Here is a 27,858-nt window from a genome sequence, read left to right as displayed (position 1 = left end):
AAAAAATATTTTTTTTAATAAAAAAAAAGAAAATCAGAGATACTAAGGGAATATTTCATACAAACATGGGCACAATAAAGGACAGACATGGTATGGACCTAATAGAAGCAGAAGATATAAAGAGGTGGCAAGAATACACAGAAGAACTATAGAAAAAAGATTTTCATGACCCAGGCAACCTCGATGGTGTGATCACTCACCTAGAGCCAGACATCCTGGAATGTGAAGTCAAGTGGATCTTAGGAAGCATCACTACAAACAAAGTTAGTGGAGGTGATGGAGTTCCAGTTGAGCTATTTCAAATCCTGAAAGATGATGCTGTTAATGTGCTGCAATCAATAGTCTGGCAAACCTGGAAAACTCAGTAGTGGCCACAGGACTTGAAAAGGTCAGTTTTTATTCCCATCCTAAAGAAAGACAATGCCAAAGAATGTTCAAACTATCACAATTGCACTCATTTCACATGCTAGTAAAGTCACGCTCAAAATTCTCCAAGCCAGGTTTCAGCAATATGTGAACCGTGAGATGTTCAAGCAGGTTTTAGAAAAGGCAGAGGCACCAGAGGCCAACATCCGCTGGATCATGGAGAAAGCAAGAGAGTTCCAGAAAAGCATCTCTTTCTGCTTCATTGACTATGCCAAAGCCTTTGACTGTGTGGGCTGGAAGAAGCACAAGCTGGAATCAAGATTGCCGGGAGAAATATCAATAACCTCGGATATGCAGATGACACCACCCTTATGGCAGAAAGTGAAGAGGAACTAAAAAGCCTCTTGATGAATGTGAAAGAGGAGAGTGAAAAGGCTGGCTTGAAGCTCAACATTCAGAAAACAAAGATCATGGCATCTGGTCCCGTCACTTCATGGGAAATAGATGGGGAAACGATGGAAACAGTGTCAGACTTTATTTTTTGGGGCTCCAAAATCACTGCAGATGCTGATTGCAGCCATGAAATTAAAAGACTCTTACTCCTTGGAAGGAAAGTTATGACCAACCTAGATAGTATATTAAAAAGCAGAGACATTACTCTGCCAACAAAGGTCCGTCTAGTCTAGGCTATGGTTTTTCCTGTGGTCATGTATGGATGTGAGAGTTGGACTGTGAAGAAAGCTGATCGCCGAAGAATTGATGCTTTTGAACTGTGGTCCTGGAGGAGACTTTTGAGAGTCCCTTATACTGCAAGGAGATCCAACCAGTCCATCCTAAAGGAGATCAGTCCTGGGTGTTCATTGGAAGGACTGATGCTAAAGCTGACACTCCAATACTTTGGCCACCTCGTGCGACATGATGACTCACTGGAAAAGACTCTGATGCTGGGAAGGATTGGGGGCAGGAGGAGAAGGGGACGACAGAGAATGAGATGGCTGGATTTCATTACCGACTCGATGGACATGAGTTTGAGTGAACTCCGGGAGTTGGTGATGGACTGGGAGGCCTAGTGTGCTGTGAGTCATGGGGTTGCAAAGAGTTGGACATGACTGTGCAACTGAACTGAACTGAATTCCATCATGAGGGCCTCATCCTCATGATCTCATCTACCTAGTTACCTTGCACAGGCCCCAGCACCTAATACCTTCACATTGTAACTTGGGGCATTAGCATATGAATTTTGAGGGCACAAAAACTTAGTCCGTATCAAATGTTGCCATTTCAATATCAGTTTTGTATGTTTTATGCTGAAAAACATGTCAGTGTTTAATATGTTCATGATATTAAAAATGGAAAGAATGAAAGAAGGAAAGAGTAGCAACACAAAATATGAGGTTCCATAACACATGCTCTCCTCAGCCTCTTTCATGTGTAACTTTTAAGTTAGTCATTCATACTATTCAAATTGTAGCTTCTTAAAAGAAAGTGTTTCCCTAAAATTGTAATATCATACTACAAAAATTGTAATAAAATTAATATACTCTGCATCTCTAGAAGCTCACAAAGACAAAGGTTATCTCGCTACTAGATGTTTTTGTTGTTTCAAGGAAGGAAAAATTATCATGGGCCCAATTTTAGCCTTATAAAAGTTTATTCCTAAATGTGTTAAAAAAGATAAACCTTACAATTTCTGGCAGTTCCTTAGTTTGAAATTCTAATGAAGTGAACATTTTGAATTTGTTTAGCTCAAGTTGAAACTATTTTCAAATTTGCCTATAGTGTGATGAACAGCTAAGTCTAAGGTGGATGACATTAGTCAAGACATCCGCAAGATATTCAAGACAAAATCAACTGGAAGAGGTCTAACACCATCACCATCATGAAACAAGTAGTGAATAAGGTCTTGCTAATAGCAGTATGGGTTACCTGAGACTGCATGGAATATACTTGAAATGTTCTCCACAATTCAGAACCCTTCAGTCAGTTCAGTTCAGTCACTCAGTCGTGTCCAACTCTTCGCAACCCCATGAAACACAGCACACCAGGCCTCCCTGTCCATCACCAACTCCCGGAGTTCACTCAAACTCATGTCCATCGAGTTGGTGATGCCATCCAGCCATCTCATTCTCTGTCGTCCCCTTCTGCTCCTGCCCCCAACCTTTCCCAGCATCAGACTCTTTTCCAGTGAGTCAACTCGTTGCATGAGGTGGCCAAAGAATTGGAGTTTCAGTTTTAACATCAGTCCTTCCAATGAACACCCAGGACTGATCTCCTTTAGAATGGACTGGTTGGATCTCCTTGCAGTCCAAGGGACTCTCAAGAGTCTTCTCCAGCACCACAGTTCAAAAGCATCAATTCTTCAGCGATCAGCTTTCTTCACAGTCCAACTCTCACAGCCATACATGACCACGGGAAAAACCATAGCCTTGACTAGACAGACCTTGGTTGGCAAAGTAATGTCTCTGGTTTTTACTATGCTATCTAGGTTGGTCATAACTTTCCTTCCAAGGAGTAAGCGTCTTTTAATTTCATGGCTGCAGTCAGCACCTGCAGTGATTTTGCACTCCAGAAAAATAAAGTCTGACACTGTTTCCACTGTTTCCCCATCTATTTCCCATCTATTTCAGAACCCTTGAGAATGGTTAATTAAGTCTATAGTGACTGTTATCCAGGAACAAGAAACATGGTGCCTCAAGGCCTGCTGTCACCAGAATAATGGTAAGAAAGCTTAGCTGTGTTACCAGACACACCCATGCTGAACTTCCAGATTCTTTACTTACTGACTGGTTATAAGGACTTAGGCATCTTGTACCTATAAAATGGAATTATTAATAGCACTGACTTCATAGTATTATTGTCCTAATTAAATTATCTGGATCCGTGTAGAGTTCCACTTGCTGACTGGCACTAGTGGGCATGCTGAATATGTCAGTTTGTTTTGTTAGTATGGCTACTGTATTATTGTTTCTGCGTCATATAATTATAAAAGAGTGTTTAGTGAGATGGTGGCAGGATGGTAATCATAAAGTGACAGTGGAGAAGAATATGCTTTAAAACATAATCTAATTTTGATTAAGATTGTAGTCTAAAAGTCTAAATTTTCATATTACAAAATAAAGAACTTGCTCTGTAATCATCTTGCGATCAGCCATTTAGTTATTGTCTTTCTGGCTTACTTTTTCTTCATGCTCTGGCTTCTGAAAAAAAAAAGCCAAGACCCATTCTGATTTTGAAACAGATCACTGTATAGCTAAGACATAAAAGTAAACTGTGGCAGTGACTGAGAAATTCTGTAGCAGTGATCACATTAAGAAGAAAAAATATGTGCCCTAAACATAGACAAATGAAAATAGTGTAATATATAATGCTATGAAATATTTTTCAGATTTTGCCTTCTTGAAGTTTCTAGAACTAAGGTATATTATTAAAGGATAATCTTTACCAAGTTATTTTGGGAATGCATTATTTTCCATTCTGTGAATAAAGAGCTGTGCCCCTAATGTTGACATCTGAAATTGTTTAATTTGAGACCCAGTGGGACAGTACTCTTGCCTGGAAAATCCCATGGACGGAGGAGCCTGGTAGGCTGCAGTCCATGGGGTCGCTAAGAGTAGGACACGACTGAGCGACTTCACTTTCACTTTTCACTTTCATGCATTGGAGAAGGAAATGGCAACCCACTCCAGTGTTCTTGCCTGGAGAATCACAGGGATGGGGAAACCTGGTGGGCTGCCGTCTATAGGGTCGCACAGAGTTGGACACGACTGAAGCGACTTAGCAGCAGCAGCAGCAGCAGCAGGACACTTGAACACTGGAAATCAGGGGCAAATAGATGGCTGTACTAGCCAAATTAACTGTACTAGCCAGTTGCTTTTGCTAATTCATAGCCTTTCAGTTTAAAAAGTCAGCATTTCTTAGATATGGCTTGAACATTTGAAAAATGCTTGATTCAGTTGAATTCTCAATGTATAATTTGGAAAACATTTTGAACAGCTGTATGTCTTATGTATCCTTTATACTCCCTTCATTGTATTCATGTTCATATAAACTAACTATGGCCTAGATCCAAGCACCCTTCCTCGCAAATAATCAGGGCAAGATTTAAATATTTCTTTTGTTTTAATACAAATTATAGTTTTTAAACACTTTGTGCAGTTAATCTCTACATCTATGCTTTCTAAAAAACTGCATTATTAATGTTTTGGTTAAACTCAAATTGTAATAAGTTTGAGGAGTAGTTCTCTGACAGGCCCGAGGAGTGAGTTTTCCTTTGTTGTAGTTGTTGCTTGACTTTTAAGGAGAAAATTATCGCTAATTCATTTATACTAATATGTCGTTTATTCTTTATTTCAAAAGAGTACATACTTAATCTGTACTGTTTCATCATATCAAAGGAAATATAATTTTGTTACACAGGTGTTATAATCTTCTGAGTTAGTTGACTGAGATGTAATGTCCATTGGTACAAGGCGAAGTGTTCATAACGGAAAGCACTATTTTTATCTTAGCTGTCAAGGTAAAGTCCTGGGCCAGACCTTGCATATACTTTCAAAGTAAATGCTGTATTGTAGTCTGTTCATTTTAACAACATAAATACTACTTTTTAACTTAAAGAAGTATTAACTTCTTTAATACTCTTTTTAATCCCTGATTAAAATTTAATATCTGATTAAAATGTTAAATTAATTTAATCAAATTTTTAATGTAGTGGAAAATACATAACCAAATATCAAATATTTTGCACATTTAAACTCTCATACATATCCTACCACAGTGTTACTGAAGCATACTATTGGGATAACAAAATGCTCAACATCTTATCCACTGAAATTATAGAGATACCAAAAACTTCAGTGAATTAGTAATTGAAATACAACTTTAAAATTATCTATAGCAATTTTTTATTGGAGAGGAATCCAGTTAATCAAAAATTAAAAGGAAATTATAATCTTTGCTTTGAAAGATACCATGGATTCTGTTATTTTCAGTAAATGTCCATCCTTATATAGACAGGTTATAAAAGTCTTTGAAGAGTTGCTGAGGTTCTGTAGCTTTTATTTTAGTGGAGATTCAGTTAGTTAAATGCAAAATGGTCATTTTGCTATTTACAACTCTACACAGTTTAGGGGTCTTGTGTCTGTCCATTTCACACCCTCAAAGGACTTCATGGGTTTGTTACTATATTTTAAGCATGTCCATGTTGCCAAAATGGAGAGATATATTATCATATCACTGCATAATGTCTTTTCATGAATAATCCACAGGACTGTTGGTATTTAAACTTGTGAAACTAAAGTTAGTTTAGAATAACAGTTTAATCTTAGAAAACCATATCCTGGTTAAGGGATAATTTTAATTAAGTAATAATTTAATCAGCATAATTTACTTGAGGATTAAAATATTCCATCCCAATTTATTTAGTGTATAAATTTTATCTATACATACTTCTTCAGTATATTTCAAATTTTAAATATTTTAATGTTTCTATTAGTTATGAACTTTATAAATTCTAAAATTAGAAATAAAATAAGACATGATATTGGTGCATAATACATTTCTTACTAAATTTGAAGATACTCTGTTCTATTGTGACCTCAAGAGGAGTTTCCTTACCCTAGACTTTGAGAGGAAGTTAAGTTCAGTTTTAGTATTGATCACTGACCCTACATGATACGGTACTTCTATAAATTAATAGATTAGGAAGCATAAAAATCTGAAAATAATGCAATCCTAAACAATTTCTAATGTCACACATCTATATTTTATTTATAATGTATAACATAAAATATATTATTATAAATATATAAAATATATACAATTTTATATCATTATAATTTATAGTAATATGTATGGATACATCTTACTAAGAGAAAAGTCTTTTGTTTACACACACATACAGACATACTCATAGGATGTGTATACACATACATGATGCTGACGCCGCTGCTAAGTCACTTCAGTCGTGTCCGACTCTTGTGCGACCCCATAGACGGCAGCTCCCCAGGCTCCCCCGTCCCTGGGATTCTCCGGGCAAGAACACTGGAGTGGGTTGCCATTTCCTTCTCCAATGCATGAAAGTGAAAAGTGAAACTGAAGTCGCTCAGTCGTGTCTGACTCTTAGCAACCCCATGGACTGCAGCCTACCAGGCTCCTCCATCCATGGGATTTTCCAGGCAAGAGTACTGGAGTGGGCTGCCATTGCCATCTTCATACACATAGGTAGTGCTATAAAAAATGTTCAAACTGCTAGACAATCATACTCATCTTCCATACTAGTAAGGTTATGCTCAATATTCTTCAAGCTAGACCTCAGCAGTACATGAAATGAGAACTTCCAGCTGTTCAAAGTTTAGAAAAGGCAGAGAAACTAGAGATCAAATTGCCAGCATTTGCTGGATCATAGAAAAATCAAGGAAATTTCAGAAAAACCATTTGTTGTTTCACTGACTACATAGAGCCTTTGGCTGTGTGGATCATGACGAAGTGTGGAAAATATTTAAAGAGATGGGAATACTAGACCATCTTTCCTGTCTCTTGAGAAACCTATATGCGGGTCAAGAAGCAACAGTTAGAACCTTATATGAAACAACTGACTGGTTCAAAATTGAGAAAGGAGTATGACAAGGCTCTTTATTGTCACCCTGTTTATTTAACTTATATGCTGAGCACATCATGCATAATGCCAAGCTAGAAGAGTTACTAACTGGAGTCAAAATTGCTGGGAGAAGTATCAACAACCTCAGATATGTAGATGATATCACTTTAATGGCCAAAAGTGAAGAGGAACTAAAGAGCCTCTTGTTGACAGTGAAAGAGGAGAGTGAAAAGGCTGCCTTAACTTAGTATTAAAAAAAACTAAGATCATGGTATCTGATCCCATCACTTCATTCAAAATAGAAGGGGAAAAGGTGGAAGCAGTGACAGAGTTCTTCTTCTTGGCTCTAAAATCACTGAGGACAGTGACTGCAGCCATGAAATTAAAAGACATTTGCTTCTTGGCAGGAAAGCTATGACAAACCTAGATAGCATATTAAAAAACAAAGACATCACTTTGCCTGGAAATGTCAGTATAGTCAAAGCTATGGTCTTTCCAGTAATCATGTACGGATATGAAAGTTGGACTGTAAAGAAGGTTGAGTGTTGAAGAATTGATGCTTTTGAACTGTGTTACTGGAGAAGACTCTTGAGAGTCCCTTGGATTGCAAGGAAGTCCAACCAATCAAACCTAAAGGAAATCAGCCCTGAATATTCATTGAAAGAACTGATGCTGAAGCAGAAACTCCAATACTTTGGCCACTTGATGTGAAATGCCAACTCACTGGAAGAGATCCTAGTGCTGGGAAATACTGAAGGCAATAAGTGAAGGGGGATATAGATGATGAGATGGTTGGATGGCATCACTGATTCAATGGACATGAACTTGAGAAAACTCTCAGAGAGGTTAAGAGACAGGGAGGCCTGGTATTCTGCAGTTCATGGAGTTGTAGAGTCAGAGATGACTTGGCAACTGAACAACACACAGAGGATGCTATTTTTAAATTGTCATTTTGAGTGTCTTTTAAAAATGTGTGCTAGGTTATGCTAGCGGTAAAGAACCCACCTGCCAATTCAGGAAATTTAAGTGATGCAGGTTCGATCCCTAGGTCAGAAAGATCCTCTGGGGAACACATAACAACCCACTCCAGTATTCTTGCCTGGAGAATCCCAAGGACAGAAAAGCCTGAAGGGCTACGGTCCATAGGATCTCAAAGAGTTGGACACGACTGAATGATTTAATACACAAATATGTGCCAGTCAACATAGCCACATTACTGAGTTATTTAATGGCATAATGGCAATGATTAGGTTTTACTTATATACAGTACTGTTTATGACATGTAGGCTTGGTTTATTACATATATAGATTGAATGACTATGTAAAGGATATATAGCAATTAATTTTATTCTTTATTTATGAACAGATATTTCTTTGAGCTTCTATCTATATTTGGTGAGTCTAAATTATATACATACATACATATTTATATACTATATATTGAGAAATTTAAAGTATTTATCCACAGCATTTTTATTTTTCTCTGGTATTTTTTTCAGTATTCCAATTAGCTCTATTGCTTTCAGTCATTGAAAGTTATTTAGAAACTTAATTCTAAATTAGGATCTTTCTCATGTTTCTCTTTGTAAGTATTCAAGAACTGTTACATAGTTTAAAATCTTATTTTAATGTATTAATGTTTTAACACAATACCTATTTTTTATACTGAATGTAAATTTCAAATGTAAGAATAAATCGGCTATTATTAAATTTTGGTGTAAATGTTATTGGAAATATTTTGAGTTGTAATTTTCTTCTAGCATGTTGTTTTGTGCTGTTTTTCTTAACACATCTTTTAAGTTTTGCCTAAACTATCTTATGGACACTTTATTTTGAAAAATCTGTTTAAAAATTTGACATAGCTTATATGCTTTGACAATTTACATATCAAAGAACTGTGGTAAAACCCTTGTTCATAGTGATTTTCTGTCTTTCTTAATAAAGTATAATGGGATAAATCCAATCTGTTTTGAACTTTATTTGTATCTTGAACTCTACAGACAGTAGTTTGTGCATTTTTATTCCCCTTGCCTTTTATATATATTTCAATAATCTATTTTAATTCTAATGGAGATAATTCTAATATTGTAAATTACCAAAACAATATTTTTTACATTAATTTAAATTATTTTTCTTGGTTCCCATGCTTATTGAGTATTTACTTTGAATTGCAAAATAGATTCACTTAAGAATCCCAAGAGTGATGAATCTTTAAGACTGAAATATTTTGGAAACATTAAAAGTAATTTAATTGAGAATAGTTGAAAAAATCCTAGCTTATCAACTATCCATTTTTGGTAATTTTAAAGATTGAAAGAATTCCTAATCAGACTAGGCAGCACCTTTTCACACTTTTAACAATTGACAGCCTTTATTCATTTGAATTGGAGTTCAGTTCAGTTCAGTTCATTCGCTCAGTCATGTCCGACCCTCCACGACCCCATGAATCACAGCATTCCAGGCCTCCCTGTCCATCACCAACCCCCGGAGTACACTTAAACTCATGTCCACAGAGTCGGTGATGCCATCCAGCCATCTCATTCTCCGTCGTCCCCTTCTCCTCCCACCCCCAACCTTTCCCAGCATCAAAGTCTTTTCCAGTGAGTCAACTCGTCGCATGAGGTGGCCAAAGTATTGCAGTTTCAGCTTTAGCATCAGTCCCTCCAATGAACATCCAGGATTGATCTCCTTTAGAATGGACTGGTTGGATCTCTGTGCAGTATAAGGGACTCTCAAGAGTCTTCTCCAACACCACAGTTCAAAAGCATCGATTCTTCAGCGATCAGCTTTCTTCACAGTCCAACTCTCACATCCATACATGACCATGGGAAAAACCATAGCCTTGACTAGACGGACCTTGGTTGGCAAAGTAATGTCTCTGCTTTTTAATATACTATCTAGGTTGGTCATAACTTTCCTTCCAAGGAGCAAGCGTCTTTTAATTTCATGGCTGCAATCAGCATCTGCAGTGATTTTGGAGCCCAAAAAAATAAAGTCTGACATTGTTTCCACTGTTTTTCCATCTATTTCCCATGAAGTGATGGGACCAGATGCCATGATCTTTGTTTTCTGAATGTTGAGCTTCAAGCCAACCTTTTCACTCTCCTCTTTCACTTTCATCAAGAGGCTTTTGAGTTCCTCTTCACTTTCTGCCATAAGGGTAGTGTCATCTGCATATCTGAGGTTATTGATATTTCTCCCAGCAATCTTGATTCCAGCTTGAGGAAATGACAACTCACTTTAGCATTCTTGCCTGGAACATCCATGGACAGAGGAGCCTGGTGGGTTACAGTCCATGGGGTTGCAAAGGGTCAGACATGACTAAATGCTCACGCACACACCCACACACATTCATTTGAATATTGATGACTTGCATCTTATGTTTAAATCTAAAAACTGTATTTTATTTGATGTCTATAACATCCTTTTTTTAAACTGATATCTGTGAAAGTCAGTATTGGTAGTTTGTGCAAAACTTCTGAAGTAGTGAGTAAAGTTGTAATACTGTATTTTTTTTACTTGCCAGAACTTAATATTTAGATAATTTTCATTAACAAGCTTTTTTTTTTAAGTTCCTGCCATACCATTTAGACCCTGACAAAGAAACATATTATTTAGACCCATAAATACTGATGAATATGTACTCAGTACAAAGAACTATGCTTCATATGATGAAAACCAAATGAACAGTTTTCAGTCTCCAGAGTGTTTATACGAGTTGGGAGCAGATGAGAAAATCTACACATAAAATTTTGTCAAAATAGTTTCTATCTTCCATAAAAGAAACACTAAGCAAATGGTTCAAAGGTCTAAAGAATGTGTAAGAAAACATGTAATCATGGATTTAGCACAAACATAGAACTTAAAATGAGCACTGAAGCATGGACAGAATAGGAACTTTATAACTAATTTCCATTCCTCCAGAGGACTGCTAATATAGCCTCATGAAAATGTTAACATGTATGTGTTTCTTTGGTCCTGTTCCTTGTTCAACTTGAATGGACTTACACAGTATTTTCAAATTTTTAGGTAATGTACAAGAGTTCTATGAAACAACATTGCTCAGAAGCTTCCTTTGTTTTGAATGAATTATATCAAGTTGGAATTTAGGAAAATTTTGCTTCTTACCTAAATAATTTTTTGTTGAATATTGTCAAAATTAAAAGGTAAAAAGTAAATTTTACTGTTTTGGACTACTATTTATTTTCTGTCTCCTAAATGTGTTGTTGCTTCAGAATACAGAGTAGAATTTTTTTTTTTTTTTTCTCACCACCACAAAGATATTCCCTGCCACAGTGCTTGCCAGAAAGAGCACCCTCAAAAAATAAATACAGAGTCTTCCAGATGTGTTCAGATTAAATACAAGTCTCTTATCAAGGACTACAAGCCTTTTGTACCACCCTTGTTCTCTCAATTTATACTTCTTGTCTTTTGACCTGGAATGCTTTTCCTTCAGTATTCAAAGGGAGATAAAATCTCAAGTTCTGGAAATTGCAAGTCAGTCAGTATTGATGGAGATAGTGAGTGTGATAGGAGATTACATTTAAAGGGCTTCTTAAATATTGTCTGGAAACTTGTAGGCTGTGCTAACATTTTGTAATAAAATTAATAGGAGTTTCCAAAAAGAGGATATAGTCAAATGCTGTGGAGAGGTATGGCATCCAGAGGACTACATTCTTAACAAAGGAAGTGGCAGTGTTGTGGATTGTGACAACATGTGACTTAGAATGAGGAACTGGGGATGCATGTGTGGAAAAATGATTTAAGAAGTTATGTTCCACATGGAAACCAAACTGTGTGGTAGTTAATTGCTATGGGGAGAAATGAAGTCAAGCAAGATTGATTGTGTTGTTGCTATGTGTTTTGTTTTTGCTTTGCTTTGTTTCCATTGAAGAGTTCTGGAAATTCTATCAGGCTCCAGTTAATGACAAAGGGAGGGAGGGAGGAGAAAGGGAGAGACCAAGAGAAATAGAAAGAGGGAGACTGAGAGAGAGAGGGCAATTGAGAGTACCCCTGATTTTGTAAAAGGGATAGTAGACACTTGGAAGATGACTCTAAGAGAGAGTACAGATGGGGCTCCAATTCAAATGAGGATATTTTTATTTGCTAAGAGCAAAGACATGTGTTAGTTGCAGAGTCATGCCCAACTCTTTGCGACCCCATAGACTGTAGCCTGCCAGGCTCCTCTGTCCACTGGATTCTCCAGGCAAGAATATCAGAGTGGGTAGCCATCCCCTTCTGCAGGGGATCTTCCCGACCCAGGGATAGAACCAGGTCTCCAGCATTGCAGATAGATTCTTTACCATCTGAGCCACCAGGCAAGCTCCCAAGAGCAAAAATACATTTCCCTTTTAATAGGAAGAAAGATCCAAGTGAATATAGATTTGGAGATTTGGTGGTAGAAAAGTAAGAAATTTCCTCTCTGATGACTTCTAGTTTCTCAGCACACATGCATGTACCATTAGAGTCACAAAGGAATAGAGCTTATAAAGAGTTAGAAGAAAGAGAAACAGCTCCACAATACTCATGCTGATCCTGAGGACTGATGCTAACTAAAGAAATAATACCAAGATTGAAGGCAGGAGAAGGGGACGACAGAGGGTGAGATGATTGGATGACATCATCGACTCAATGAACATGAATTTGGGCAATATCCAGGAGATAGTGAAGGACAGGGAAGCCTGGCGTGCTACAGTCTATAGAGTTGCAAAGATTTGGAGATGACTAAGCGATTGAACAACAAGAAGATTATGTAGCAACACTGCATGTCCCACTTGGATTTAGAGCCATGATTTGAAGACAATGGATAATTAACAATTTTTTGATATATTTTCTTGGAATACATTGAACCTACAGTTTTCCTATCTATACTTCTATTTAGATTTCTTTAGCCACCTCAACGGAGAAGGCAGTGGCAAGCCACTCCAGTACTCTTGCCTAGAAAATCCCATGGACGGAGGAGCCTGGTAGGCTGCAGTCCATGGGGTCACTAAGAGTCAGGCACGACTGAGTGACTTCACTTTTCATTTTCACACATTGGAGAAGGAAATGGCAACCCACTCCAGTGTTCTTGCCTGGAGAATTCCAGGGATGGGTGAACCTAGTGGGCTGCCATCTATGGGGTCGCACAGAGTCAGACATGACTGAAGCGACTTAGCAGCAGCAGCCACCTCAAATTAAATAATACTTTAAACATAATTAATATCTCCCCAAACACATTTCATATCTAGTATTCTCTGTCTGAGAAAATGGCACCAGCATTGGCTGTGAAGTTTAAGCCAAACACCTTAGAGTCATTGTTAGGATTTTTCACTTGTACATCTGATCATGTATCATGAAATCTTGCGGATTTTACCTCATATTCATCTCCTGAATTTACCTACTCTTATCTATCACCACTCTTGTGGTGATAAGAGTGATTGGAACCACTCTTGTCTGTTTCCAGAACAATGCAACAGAAACAAAAGGGCCAAATGCCTCCATCCATGCTCCTTGTCAATCCATTGCCCATGCTAGAGAGAAATGATCTCTTACACACTACTTTGATCTTACTATTAACATTTCCCTGCTTACAACATTGTAATGACCTGTTATTACACATTCATTAAAAGTTCCATCATCTCTGCCTCTTTGTTCCCTCTATCTCCCTGATCAACTTTTTAGTTGATCTAAAAAGTTTTCCATCTCCCTACTTGTTCTCTCCTTTGAAAAGATTTTACCCTCTAAGGCACTGCAGTTGCTGCTGCTGCTGCTAAGTCGCTTCAGTTGAGTCCGACTCTGTGTGACTCCTAGACGGCAGACCCCCAGACTCCCCCGTTCCTAGGATTCTCCAGGCAAGAACACTGGAGTGGGTTGCCATTTCCTTCTCCAATGCATGAAAGTGAAAAGTGAAAGTGAAGTCGCTCAGTCGTGTCCGACTCTTCCCGACCCCACAGACTGTAGCCTACCAGGCTCCTCCATCCATGGGATTTTCCAGGCAAGAGTACTGGAGTGGGGGCACTGCAGTATTTCTCAAATTGGATAATTTTCCTAATCTTTTATGTATCAGTGGAGACAGCTTCCTGAAGGAAGTGTTCTTTGGCATTCCAGTCTAAATTAGGTGTCCATATTCACTTCCCTGCTCTTTCTCTTTTCTGCATAATCATATTTATACTTACACATGCAGTGGCTTTAATACTCATAAAGCCAGGGCCACATATATCTTTTTCACCTTTGTAACCCAGTGGTAAGCAAAATTTCCAGCTCACCACCTGCTGAAAGCATTTTGTTCAACTTCTCTACTGAAAAGAAGGATACGATTTTCTACTTTTTACTTACATTTATATCATTTCCTATTTTCGAACTTCCTATGGAGGATTGAAAAGCAGTGTTATATATGATATTATATAAAGTTTTAATTTAAAAGGAATTCATTAAAAAGAAATGACTTTTGTTTCATGAGTGATAAATGAGTTCCAAATATGCAGAATGTGTGAATTGACAGTTCACGTTTGAAAGAAAATTATGTTTGAAGTGAGAATGGTTTTACTGAAAAGGATAAAAGAAGAAAAATTGGATAACTTAGCTAAGAATGGTACTGGCTGCTACAGAAATCCTATTATAAGAAAAATAATATTTTAAATCTTCTCCTAATCATTTAACTACAAGAATGTCCCTAATACTATCAAAAAGCTCTTCTTATCTTTCAAATACCTTCACATTCACTCTGAATTTATAAGAGCATTAGGTTTTACTATCGCTATAATTAGATCTACTGAAAAATACCTTCTCTTTTTTGTCAATTCCTGATTATGCATGGTGATGGCAAAAAGCCTTAGCATGGATTACTAAAACTCCAGATCATTTATAGCACATGAAAATTAGCCCAAGTTCATTATGTCTATCAGAATTTCCATGGAAATACAAATTTACCTTTAAGCTTTAGCAAATGTTCATTGATGCTTGAATAAATTCTCTTGAGTATATATAGTAGATTTTCAGAATAGGGAAAAAAAAACAAATAGTTGATTAGCTTTAAGTTAACTAAGCTCCAAAAAAGTAATCAAACCATCAGTTTTATGATCTTCACATGGTTCATAGTGGACAATCGGAATATTGAAGTTTGGCTTTCTTACCCATTGAGAAGAAAGAGAAAGATAAAAGCTTAGGGAATACAGGATAAGGAAACTTAGCTTGTTAAAGTTTACTTACCTGACCACTAACTTAACAAAAATATCAGAGATTTTCTTCATGTGATTCTGAGTAGTTCAGTTACATTTTTCTTGCCATGTCATTCACTCAGGTGTGCATTACATAACAATATGTGAATACTTTCTGTAGTAAAACACTGTGATGAGTATTGCAAATGCAAAATTAAATAAGGCACATTTTTCCCCTTTGTAGAGCATTATAATTTTGTGGTAGAAACATGACTGATACCAGAATAGATAAATGTTGGATCAGTAAGGACCTCAATGAAAATTTCTAAAATGGAGTAAAATGTGGGTGAAAAAAAAATCAAAACCCTGAAGTCTGAATGCTCTTGAAATTAGTATAATATAAATTAATAATAATGTGAATGATATACTAGCTCAATCATGCATTCTCTCCATTCTAATAGAATTTTGTGAAGGTTTTAGCATTCCCTGATGGCTAAGTGGGTAAAGAATCCTCCTGTAGTGCAGGAAACATGGGAGATGTGAATTCAGTTCCTGGGTGGGGAAGATTCCCTGGAGGAAGAAATGGCAATGCACTGCAGTGTTCTTACTGAAAAATCCCGTGGACAGAGGAGCCTGGCGGACGACAATCCAAAGGGTCCCAAAGAGTTGGATATGACTGAGTGACTAAGCACACAGTTAATTTACTTATTAATTCAACAACAAAACTTTGAGCAACTATTGTGTACCATGACATTCTCTGAGCATAGTGAAAATTTTGTTTTCTTCAACATAAGTTGTTCTAATAATAGCATAAATGAAAGTGATATTCAAAGCACTTTATTTTAAATACATATGACCAATTTTGTCATATTTCTTATAAGAATCATTATAAATATATTCCAATCATGTTTGATTTAAATACTTTAAATAAATATTTGATTATCTGAATGAATAGCCTGTTATTTATGATTCAGAAACTTATGAAAAAATTTTGAAATTAATGAAAGGATGGTGTTACATGAAATCTGTGTATACTAGTCAAAATAACGACATTTTTCACAAAACAAACACTGCATCTGTTCCAGGGAAAAGCTTAGTCTCTTATTTCTTTTGACAGTGTGCAGACCTGGGTTCTTCAAAGCCTCACCTCACAGCCAGAGCTGCAGCAAATGTCCACCTCACAGTTACACCCATGAGGAAGCTTCAACCTCTTGTGTCTGTGAAAAGGATTATTTCAGGAGGGAGTCTGATCCACCCACAATGGCATGCACAAGTAAGGAAAACCCATGGATCTTTGGTGATGCTAACCTTCACCAGTTTGAAGAAACAGCATGATGGAGCCTGTTACATTCTATTACCATTTCCCCCAAAACAGGCATAATGTTTAATTTGCCAATATAGGATTTCACCAGAATCCAGTCTTCTTGAGTAAACATTAAGAAATTCGAGTCTGTTTTATCATTTACAGTGGGAAGCATCTGTTTTCCCTTATTTCAAGTTCAACATCTGGGCCACAAATACATTTTTTTTTTTTTAACTTTATGATTTGAGTGCTCATGGTAGCCAAACATGACTTTGACAAATCCATTCCCCTGGTTCCTGGTAAATCGTTTTTATTTTTCTTACTCTTCTTCCAAGACAACTTTCTGATCATAAAATTATCCAGTACATAGTACTTCTATCTTCTTGTAACCTGCCCCACTAAGCTGCAAAGACCAATGAGAAGGTCACTTATAAGACAGGAAACACTACATGAACATGGAGTGCTGAGGGTTAGCAAATCAAATTTAAGAGTCAAATATAAAACCAGTTGTCAACTAGGATTTTCAAGTGGTTGTGTTTTTTTAGCAGTGAGTGTCCTTAACTATTATTAAGTATAAGGTCAGATAATCTTAGAATATATGAACATTTTATTCCAACGTTTGCAGTGGGCACTTCTATATCTATCAGTGTTTTGGTGTTTTTGTTTTTCTAGTGTGCCACATATTTCTGAGAAGGAAACAAATTTACATGTTAATTTGCTTGATGACAGTACTTCTTCAGTTTTTCTATCTTCGTCTCTATAGCAAATCAAACAAAGACAAGTGAAAGGGAAGAATAGTGAATCCCAACTCCCCTTATCATTCATTTTCTATGATGTCCCATTTTGTACTCTTTTATATCCCTGTAGGTTGTAGTTGCTTAAAGATGAAGACATTTTTTTTTTAAATTTAGCACTCTCTGGTATCATATATAAAGACATACAATTTCTTAAATAATCACAACTGAAATTTTATCTGAATTTCAGTGCCTGAATTTCATAGTGTCAGTGAAATGTATATTCATTGTTTCTCAAATCATTGATATTAACTTTATAGTATTAAAGATTATTCTTTATCACATTCTGATACTTTTATAGGTTAGATGGTTAATCACTATAAACAATTCCTCTTCACATAAGTAAATGACATTATTGTATACCTTTCTTAAGAGGATACATTTGAATGGAGGACATATAAAGTATGATTGAATGTGATGCATCTTGGTTGCAGTGAAAAGTGCTTCAATTATTCAAAGCAAAATAAAGCCCAAATAGTGGGGGGAGATGTTGGCTAGACTGTACTTTGGTGATTTAGAGAAAATCATATATTGACTTGTTTAAATTTCATCAAATTTATAGGTATTCTTTTCTTTAAGTAGTCCAACTATGATCAGTCTCTTTCTCAGCGTGAATATGAGCCTCCCATTCTGTAAAATTACTAGGTTTGGGAATGGGTGTGACCCCATGCTCTGGTGTCAAGGACTGCTTAGCTCTTGTTTAGGACCTGAGGTTTATATTTTCTCTGTATCTAGGTGTGTGCATTTCTAATACTGTATCTCAGAGGAACACTCATTTGTATGCATTTCTCAGAAAAGACAGGGAGTCCTGTAGAAGATCTTTCTAATAAATAGTCTGTGAGTGTGTGTGTTCTGTTCTTAGTTGCAACAATACCACAAATAGCATATATGATGATACCCTTGAACAGATGATATCACTTGATTTATGTCTGTTTGGCTCTTTGGAATTAAATTTATGGTTTCAACTCCTTTTAATATTTTTTCTGGTACTCTGGAAAACCAAATGCTACAAACCTATAGGAAAAGAAAATCAAACAAAATTCAGATTCTAATAAATCTGTTCAAATTGAGGGTGCCTCTCACAGCTCTACTTGGGTTCATATGTCATGTCTATTAGCAGGACAGTGGAATTTCATTACGTTATTTTACAGTGCATGTCAGTATGAGTCTTCACTGATTACCTCTTCTTTAGGGATTCCCTTGAATATATGTGTTTCACTTTGACTTTGAGAGGCTTATGTGCCCCCACTCACGTGCTGAGGGGCTATTGGTAGCAGAGTCAAAAGAAGAGTTAGGCCATGATACAGTTTTACAAATATAGAGGAAAGATGGAAACTGTGGGTATAGTTAAGTTGGCAGGAAAAAAACACAGATTTTTGATATCTTCTGTGGTAGACCTATTCCAAGTATATTTTACCTTTTTCTCACAAGGGAACCTATAACATTTTGATCTCAAATTACATTTTTGCCATAATTTTCCACTATTAGATATGTTAAAGGCAATAGTTAAAAGAGTTGTATTTCCATCTTAAGTATTTGTTTAAATTTAAAAGTGACTTTTATACTGGAGTGTGTGAGACTGTATGCGAAAATTCACAGGATTCAACCACAACTATAGCAAAGGTAGAGATTTTTTAATCAGAACTGGCAGTTTTTTCATTATGGATTTCTTTAAGTGATACTTTATGAATACTAGGTAGCTTTCTTATTACTTTTAAATTTAGTCCTCAGCAGTCATGGCTTAATAAATGTTAGGTAGAAATTATGTTTACTTCTATGTTTAGAACAGACAACACATATTAAGATAACTGAGCTATGTCATCCTGAGTAGGTTAATTTCTACTTATGAACCATTCATAGTCCATTTTATTCCCTATTGGGAAATCTTTGCTAAGTAATTCTGAAACAAATCTAAGTGTGTTTTCTCCACAAGAACATCTGATCATTTAATATTAACAGTGTACTGAAGCTGTAAGTCTGAGTATCTAAAAATCTACTCTGGAGTCAGACGATATGCAGTTAATTCTTTTATAGACACTATTTTTTAGAGCATTTTTAGGTTCAGAACAAAATTGAGAGGGCGATATAAGGATTCCCCATATATCCCTCATCTGCACACATTCATAGCTTGTCTCATTATCAACACCCCCCACCAGAGTACATTGGTAGGTAACCAATTTTAGTTCTCTTTAGTCTGCTATTATTTCAGAAATACAGTAGTATACACGTAGATAGCATTTGCTATTTATATATAAATTTATTATGCTGATTTTCAAGGTTTGAACACATTCATTCTTCTTCTTAATTGTGTTTTGGAGAATTATTTTTAAAATAAGTTTTAGATTTTCAGTTAAGTAAAATGCACAGTTTTGCCAAACCACAATGCTAAAACCATATCAAAGTAAGCAAAATTTTATTACAGTTTGTAATGTTGATAAACTACTTAAATTCTAGTTTTGTTTTTTTGTTGTTGTTATATGAGGGAGGTTCCAAATTCTGTTGGTGGCTTATCAGTAGATATGCAACTTACTTTGAGATAAACTAAGGCTGTTTTTGTTTTTCCTTTTTACTTTCTGTAGAATTTGTAGTCAAGAGCCACACTAATAAATCCTCTTTCTACGTGTACTCATTGCTTAGTAAATCCTTCATGTTTAATTCCTAGTTTTCAGGGAACAAGTATCATTAAGGACTTAATCACATCAGTCCTCAAGGAGAATTTTTCCTTGGACTTGCCAAAGAATTTGCCACTATTTGAATACATAATTTTATCTACATTTTTTGCGTGCATAGTTTTATTCCATAATTCTTTATGTATACACTAAGCAAAGCATCTTCTTTAATTGAACTTATTACATTGCCAAGATAAGCCATTTCTATAGTATTTAAACCCCACTATTGTCCCTATAAAACTATAACAAGATTTTTCAACGATTATTACAAATTGATAATTCTTGCATTCTGCCCTGCTTTAGACAATGATTGCAAAGCTATTTTTTTTTTCCTTCAGACCAGAAATTTGTGTAGTAAGCAATGCCTAATTTTATCATCTCAAAATTTGTTTTTTTCACTTTACTTTGCAAACCAGGACCCCCCTCAGCTCCTCGGAATGCCATCTCAAATGTTAATGAAACTAGTGTCTTTCTGGAATGGATTCCTCCTGCTGACACTGGTGGAAGGAAAGATGTGTCATATTATATTGCATGCAAGAAGTGCAACTCCCATGCAGGTGTGTGTGACGAGTGTGGCGGTCATGTCAGGTACCTCCCCCAGCAAATCGGCCTGAAAAACACCTCTGTCATGGTGGTGGATCTGCTCGCTCACACAAACTATACCTTTGAGATTGAGGCAGTGAATGGAGTGTCCGACTTGAGCCCAGGAGCCCGGCAGTATGTGTCTGTAAATGTAACCACAAATCAAGCAGGTAAGTGTGATGTCCAACCAAATCATGTACTTTAGGACAAGCTCTGTCAGTTATCTTCAACTCAGGGCTAAGTTGCCTGAGACCTGAAAACTTCCCATTATCCAGAGGGTTAGGACTCAGAGTAGAATGAATACATCTTGAGACTTTTTTTTTTTTTAAGTTTTAGGCAAATAAAAGCTAGTTTCGTAGCAGACACATCCATGGACAGAAAACAAAAGATAGATTTTAGTTGAATTTTTTCATTAAAAAATATATTTATGGCTCAAATCCATTTGTGAAAAAAATTTTATCTCATAATTTTGAACAGTGCAATTATTATAGCTCAGATCTACATTTTTGTTGTTTTATTCATTTCAAGTTTTTTCTTTAATTCATTAAGTTAGCATGTAATCAGGCAGGTTTATTAGTTTGGCACTACATCTGAATTTTCTTTGCATATTAAAACAGGGTTTTCTTATTATTTCTATTATTATTATTATAAATGCATAAAACAGTTTTTCTTTGATAAATCCATTTATCAAAATTATAATAACTGTGAGCTGTTGCACAACAACCATACATATGAAAATATATCTATATTCCATATGAAGAACTTGGAAGTATTAAGGAGTAATTATTAAGGAGTAGGGAAAATAATGCTGCTTGAATGATTGATTCCCCTGAAATTTCCCCTCGAATATTTAATTTTAAGTAAATCAATATAGAGGAATTCTTGTCTGGTAAAGTAAAAATCAAGCTATGGCTGAATTAATAACTCATCCTATTATGTGGCAAGAACAATTCAAAGCCTATGAGTAGCTTATAACTGGTTTTTGTCAATAATAGGTGTCTGTGTAGGAAAGGGCTTTAAATGTAATGTTCCTTCTTTTCCTTGGCCTCAGCTTTCAGTTCATGGGAATAAACTGGTTACCTCTTAAGTACTTCAGGTGGACTTTGCTTGGTGAGGACATCCTTGCCAGTAGAGCTCACAGTGTAATAGGATGTGTTTGACTGAATTAGGTCAGACTTAATTCCTGTAATGTTAGTATAAGTTTGTAGGTAGTGGAATGATCTGATTGACAAGAAAATGTTGTTTGTAATCAGGTTTTGGTCAAAATAATTTGAATTATTAGATGTGTCAGGTAAATGAAGTGGTTATCTCTTGACAATAAGAAAAACACATGTCATTGGGTTCATAGTTGTTTTTGACTGATAAAACTGAGAGAAACATTCAAAAGTAATGCAGAGGATACAAAGATATTTGAATTATTCGCTAAGCATCATTCTAAGCACTCGTGTTCTCATCCATGTTGAATGTATCCACAGCATGTTTTTTATTCCATGATAAAAACAAAAAAACAAGAACACTGTATACCTATATGCCATTTTCCTCAGTGAATTTTTTATATTTTACTCCATTTAGTCCCTAACCTAAGGTTGAACTAATAAAAGTGCTAAGAAGAGGTAGACACGATTAGTGAAAACTGGGTTTTCCTTCAGTGTAGACTCAGCTTTGGGCATACTAGTATACATTAATTGTTCATCTCAGTATCTAGATGCCACAAGTGCTCTGTGAATGTGAACTGTCTTCTCACATCAGAAAAATACTGGAATTATACTTTTGCTTTCAGCCTTCCTATGCAATCTTTCAAACTTACTTGGTTCTACATGTGAATCTTCCATTAACATACTGAAAGCATATTGAACAATCATTAAGAATTGCAGTCCCCTGGGAGCACATTATTTAAGCTTGCATAGCCTTCTTTGAATGATGTGTCTCTGATGAAATAGATAACTGTTTTTTAAATGAAATTATTAATAAATATTTGCTCCACTTGTTTTTTACTTACTGGCCCGTTAGGACTGCACAGTATGTTTTTTGAACTACAAATACTTTAAATATCAAGAAAGAATAATTTTTATCTGGCTATTCAAGATATGGCTATCATATAAAACAAACATTTGTATTCAGAGCAGAAACTTTGCTGACTTTTGATTTGCTGTTTTCCCTCAAGTTTTCAGAGTGTACATACTGTAAAATACTTACAAACCTACCAAAAAATAAAAACAAGATGGAGATTTTCTCAGTGTCTGACATTTCAGACTAACTAAATATCAATTTCACAAAAATTATTGACTTCAAGTAACTCTTAGATTTAGTGCCATGGTGCTGGATATTTATCAAGTATCAACATTATAGAAAGTGGGCTACAGTAGTTGGTTTTAATGTCTGAATATTTTCTCAGCCTTAAATTACAGAAAGTTATGTGTACCATATGTGGTTTTTATACAAAACTTCTTTTAACAGATTTCAACTTTAGTTTCAATCTCTATGGAGTGTTTTTTGAGAAATGCATTTGTTTCATATTTGTTTCAAATTTACAATTTGTTCTGTCATTTTCCGATTGATTCATATTAGTGACATCAATATGATATATGAACAGCCTAGATTCAAAATTATGTTCAACACATACAAGAAAAAAAATAGTAATTTTTTTCAAGATCAGAATCTTACATTAATCTAGAAACTGAAATTGATTAGGTAACCCTGGCTGATCAGTCTATAAAAAGAAATAATGATTTTGTGCTGAGGATAGTGATTAAGTGATTAATTTATGGATGTTTCTACAGTATTTAAGACTTTTTTCCAGTTATTAAATCATTATGGAGTCTAGCATTTTGCTTTGGTGAGAAGTCATCTGAATTCAAATGATACTTTTTTGCATGTAATTTAGTAGTCATGTCAAAAGATGAAATTTTAAGGAAAGTTAAATACTACAATTAGTTGGAATTTATGGGATGGGCCTTGTAGAATTCAACAAATAGTACTGAGATTGACAAAGAGTTGCAAAGTTGTGGGAATTATCATGGTCAAGAAATATAAACACACATAAAGTGGGAAAATTGAGGGGGGGAAGTAATTTACAAAAAGGTAAAGGAATATTGGGGAGAAGGCAATGGCACCCCACTCCAGTACTCTTGGCTGGAAAATCCCATGGGTGGAGGAGCCTGGTAGGCTGCAGTCCATGGGGTCGCTAAGAGTCGGACACGACTGAGCGACTTCACTTTCACTTTTCACTTTCATGCATTGGAGAATGAAATGGCAATCCACTCCAGTGTTCTTGCCCAGAGAATCCCAGGGATGGGGGAGCCTGGGGGGCTGCCATCTGTGGGGTCGCACAGAGTCAGACATGACTGAAGCGACTTAGCAGCAGCAGCAGCAAAGGAATATTGTGTGTGAGAAGGGGAAATGATAGGAAAAATAATTGAATACATAAATTATATAAAGATCTTTAATAGTTGAATTGCAAAGTAGATAAAAATCATGGATAATACAAACCTTGCTTTATTAAGCTCAAACTTAGAAAAAGAATGAATTTCATGGAGCTCTTCAAGTTTTATAGTGACTTGGAAAAATTGATGTGTAAAAATTTTTTTTACAAAATATACATTTAGATTATTTACATGACAACACTTCTATTGTTCATTCCTATTGTATTATCATTTATTTTGTCTTACTAGTTTAGGTCATCAAAAATACAACTGCTAGATAGATATGTCAACATAATATGAAAATCAAAAACCCCAGTGAAAACAGTTACGTTAAATGTTTCACTATAGCTCACAAAAGAGTGTGCATTTATCATATTCCTCTATAAATTTTTTTTTAGGGTTTTAATTTAAAATAATTTTTCACTGGGCATACTTTATCAAGAACTAAATCATGACACTCTTTTAATATATACAGATGTATATTTTATCCCCAGAAACAATAAGCTCATCCCAACTAAAAAACCAAAAGTATTCATACTTTAATAAGTCAAGGTACAGAATCCTAATTCTGAGCTAAAATAGATCAAATTTTAATTGTTTTGAATTAGTCTTAGACTCCTCGACTTTTTCATCAGAGGGCTAGATTAACATGATATGAGTTATGAAGTGTAACAAGCATTTTGGAGGGAATGTCCCAACCTGTCCCAGACTAAGAAAATTCACTCAGAAAGGTGATTCCTTTATTTTGAAAGATTTTATTTCTTGATTCTTCCAAAGGTATCTGGGGGCATGATAATTCCATTTCATCAGGTACTTTCAGTTTGAAGCATTTTACATAGTTGTTCAGAATGATTTCTTACAGGATATGGCGATCCCCGGTGTTCCTGAAACTAAATTATGCCGTAGAGTTGGAAATTTAAGAGAATGCTGATGGTAGAAGCACACAAGTGTTTCTGAGAAGAGGGGAACAAACATTTTCTGTTGATCTCTGTTTATTGAGATGTTGAAAAATAAGTTCATTGTCACTTGCCCATTCATTATTATGATAATTCTGAGGGTCTTTGTTGACTTTCTTCAGCGGAGAGAGCTTACTGGCTATCTAGTAATCAGCACTACATTAAATATGTTGTTGTTTGCCAAGATTAGTTTGTCTTTTATACAGACTAAACAAGGTAATTTAAATTTGCATGTAGGTAATACTCAGTTTTTGTACTTTTATATTTTTTTTATGGTGGCACTAACTGCTGTATTCCCCCACAGGTCCACTAGGTTATGTGTTTACTCTTTTGGTAGGAGGAAGAGTAAAAAGAGGAAGCTCTATGATTTAGTTTAGTTTGGTCATTTAGTTTCACAGCTTTTACTGCATGGGGCTCAGAGACAAAGAGATTTTTTATAGTTGAAGAGGAAATCTTCCAAGTATACATCTATGACTGGTGAAATAAAGAATTGAATGGAGACATCAATGTGCCAGTTGTAGTGTGGGCTCAGGACAAAATATCATTCATCACATTACCATCATAGCCTCCACTCAGATCATGGTTTCTTAGGTGTAGTTTGGATCCACAGAGATTAGTGTTAGCTCTATAATCTGTTAAATGTATATTCTATATCCTAGTTTCTAAATATAAATTTAGATCTTGAAATCTAAAATTTACAATCCGGGTGGTAACCCCCCACTCCCCCACTTATCTGGAAGTGACCAGAGATTTCTCTCAGATAAGCTGAAAAGGAAAATGTACAATATTAATATATGCTACTATTGCACAGTCCTCCGTTAGGACAGTCAATTTTCTCTTCATTTAATAGGGTTTGTGAACTTACTCAGGTCTGGGTGTTGGTGAGACACCATGACTAACTACATCACTAAATTTTGATTTGTATTTCTTATACCTTGATATCACTAGTGGTATAGATGAGAGGGTCCATTATTTCAGTCACTTAATGCCTTGCTGCTAGACTTTTTACCATTCACATTTTCGCCTATTATGAAATCCATGTCCACTTTCTTTCTGGTGGTAAAGTGCTACCACTTGGTCTCTGCCATATCTGATCCCTAAGAAATTAAGAAATCATTTCACTGCATCCTCAACCTCTGTGTTCTCAAGAAAAGAGAAATTTTAGAGATTTTGGTTATAAAAGTGGCACTGTTATCATCAATTTATTTCTTATAATTATGGTGAAGAACGTGTCTTCTGAGTCCTTTCTGAAGTTATAATTAGTGGGTAGTTTCCTAGGTCTTGGCAAATAAGTCAATTTCAGTGTTCCTATTTTAGTAGGTCATTTAATTCCTTCTTCATTAAAACAAAGAATTCCTAATATCTGAACTATAAAAACATAGTTCGCCTTTCAAATTCAGATCTTGGTCAACTAATTGAACAAGCATTTAGCATTTCTGCTAGCTAGCTACCTAGAGAAGCATGTTGGATCTCTAATCATGCATTCATACCAGCTTGAATTAAATTGTTTCTTACTCCTCTGTAAGGAACACATAAAATCCATTTTCACACACATATTCCATATGCTTCTGCAGATTTAAGTTATAGAGTTTTGTGAGACATATTCAGGAAGTTTTTTGTCCCCAGCATTGACTGAATAATTGGCTCCCAAAAGGATGTTGGGATCTTGAGTTCAGATGGAGTAAATATGTTTGAGCAAGAAGACAGATACTTCCTTCTACCACTTAATGATCTTAGATAAAGCATTGAAGACATCAAGGAATAGCTTCCTCAGTCAGGTGTGGAAGAACTTAATGGTAGCAAGAGAGACTCTAAGTTTTAGAAGTTGAGAATATTTGCAACCATCTGTTTTCTCCCCCATATCCACATTCCAGTGTTCAGGATTTCATGTTTTCCAATCAGTGGCTTCATTTTCTCATAAGGCAAGGCACTAAATCCATAATTTTAGCAGTTCAGGAATTCTGTGGTCTAAGACTTGGTTTTTTTGATGCACAGTTCTGTCATCCTAAGAGGACATGAGATATTTACAGCATGAAAACTCTGATCATCTCAATATGAATTGAACAGAGAAATTTAAACTTTGAGACACTAATTTTATTTCTTTAAATTCTGCAGTGCACCCAGACTCATCCTGTCCCGCCTATATTTCTTGTTTTTCTCATGCTTTTATAGTACTGAGTGAAACTGAAAGTTGCTCAGTCTCATCCAACTCTTTGAAACCCTATAGACTATAGCTCACAAGGCTCCTCTATCCATGGAATTTTCCAGGCAAAATACTGGCATGGATTGCCATAATCTTCTCCAGGGGACTTTCCTGACCCAGGGATGAACCCAGATCTCCCTCGTTGCAACCAAGTTCTTTACCATCTGAGCCACCATAGGGAAGAGTACTAAAGCAGATGAAATTTGGTTACCAAAACTATCTTCAAGAATCCCTTTATTTGCAGTGACCAGAAGTGGTAAGACAGCCACTATATGTCTGCTGTTGTTAGATTAAAACTAGCAACATCCTTTAAAAACTACATAGTTTTTCAGTTCTTGTTACACTGAAATTTAACCAGTCAAATCAGAGGTCCAAACTCCCATTCTTTTAAAAGACTTTTGCCTGCAACACTTCTCTTAGGAACATTTTTTAGGTTTTAATGTCAATTTTCTTAGTTGTAAACAAAATTTACTCTAAGTGGTTTAAACAGAAGAGGCCTGTAATAAAGGGTATTAAGTGGCTTATACAATCATTGAGAAAAATAGATTCAAACATAAGGGCTAAGTTTCAGGAGAAAGGCCCAGTACTCTACCACAGATCTGGCCTGATGAAGCAAAACATGGCCACTGCAGCTGTCAGGCAATACATGGCAGGCACTTAACTTTATTGCAATTGCTGCTGCCATTAGTAGCATTACTACTTCAGAATCTCAAACTTGAAACTGCTGCAAAATCTTCAGATTTGCCACCATATTCAAACTATCATATCCATGAATTTGTTCACTTGAAAATTTCTGCCTGTAATTGTTAACCAAGTTAACTCCGTTATTC

General features: G+C 35.8%; 1 protein-coding gene across 1 annotated transcript in view; it reads left to right on the top strand.

The window, feature by feature from the left end:
• The window catches only part of LOC148777868 (ephrin type-A receptor 5), a 213,978-nt gene that overhangs the window by 185,933 nt on the left and 187 nt on the right, over positions 1 to 27,858 (top strand). Inside the window, exons 4-5 of the mRNA XM_088836125.1 lie at positions 16,217 to 16,372; positions 20,282 to 20,617. Coding sequence (XP_088692251.1) covers positions 16,217 to 16,372; positions 20,282 to 20,617 — 492 coding nt within the window. The remainder of the gene's footprint in view (positions 1 to 16,216; positions 16,373 to 20,281; positions 20,618 to 27,858) is intronic.

Source organism: Moschus berezovskii, chromosome 5, assembly GCF_049115385.1.
Source record: "Moschus berezovskii isolate FMDL1 chromosome 5, NW_MosBer_1.0, whole genome shotgun sequence".
Lineage (NCBI taxonomy): Eukaryota > Metazoa > Chordata > Mammalia > Artiodactyla > Moschidae > Moschus > Moschus berezovskii.
This window is presented reverse-complemented; position numbering and strand designations above follow the sequence as displayed.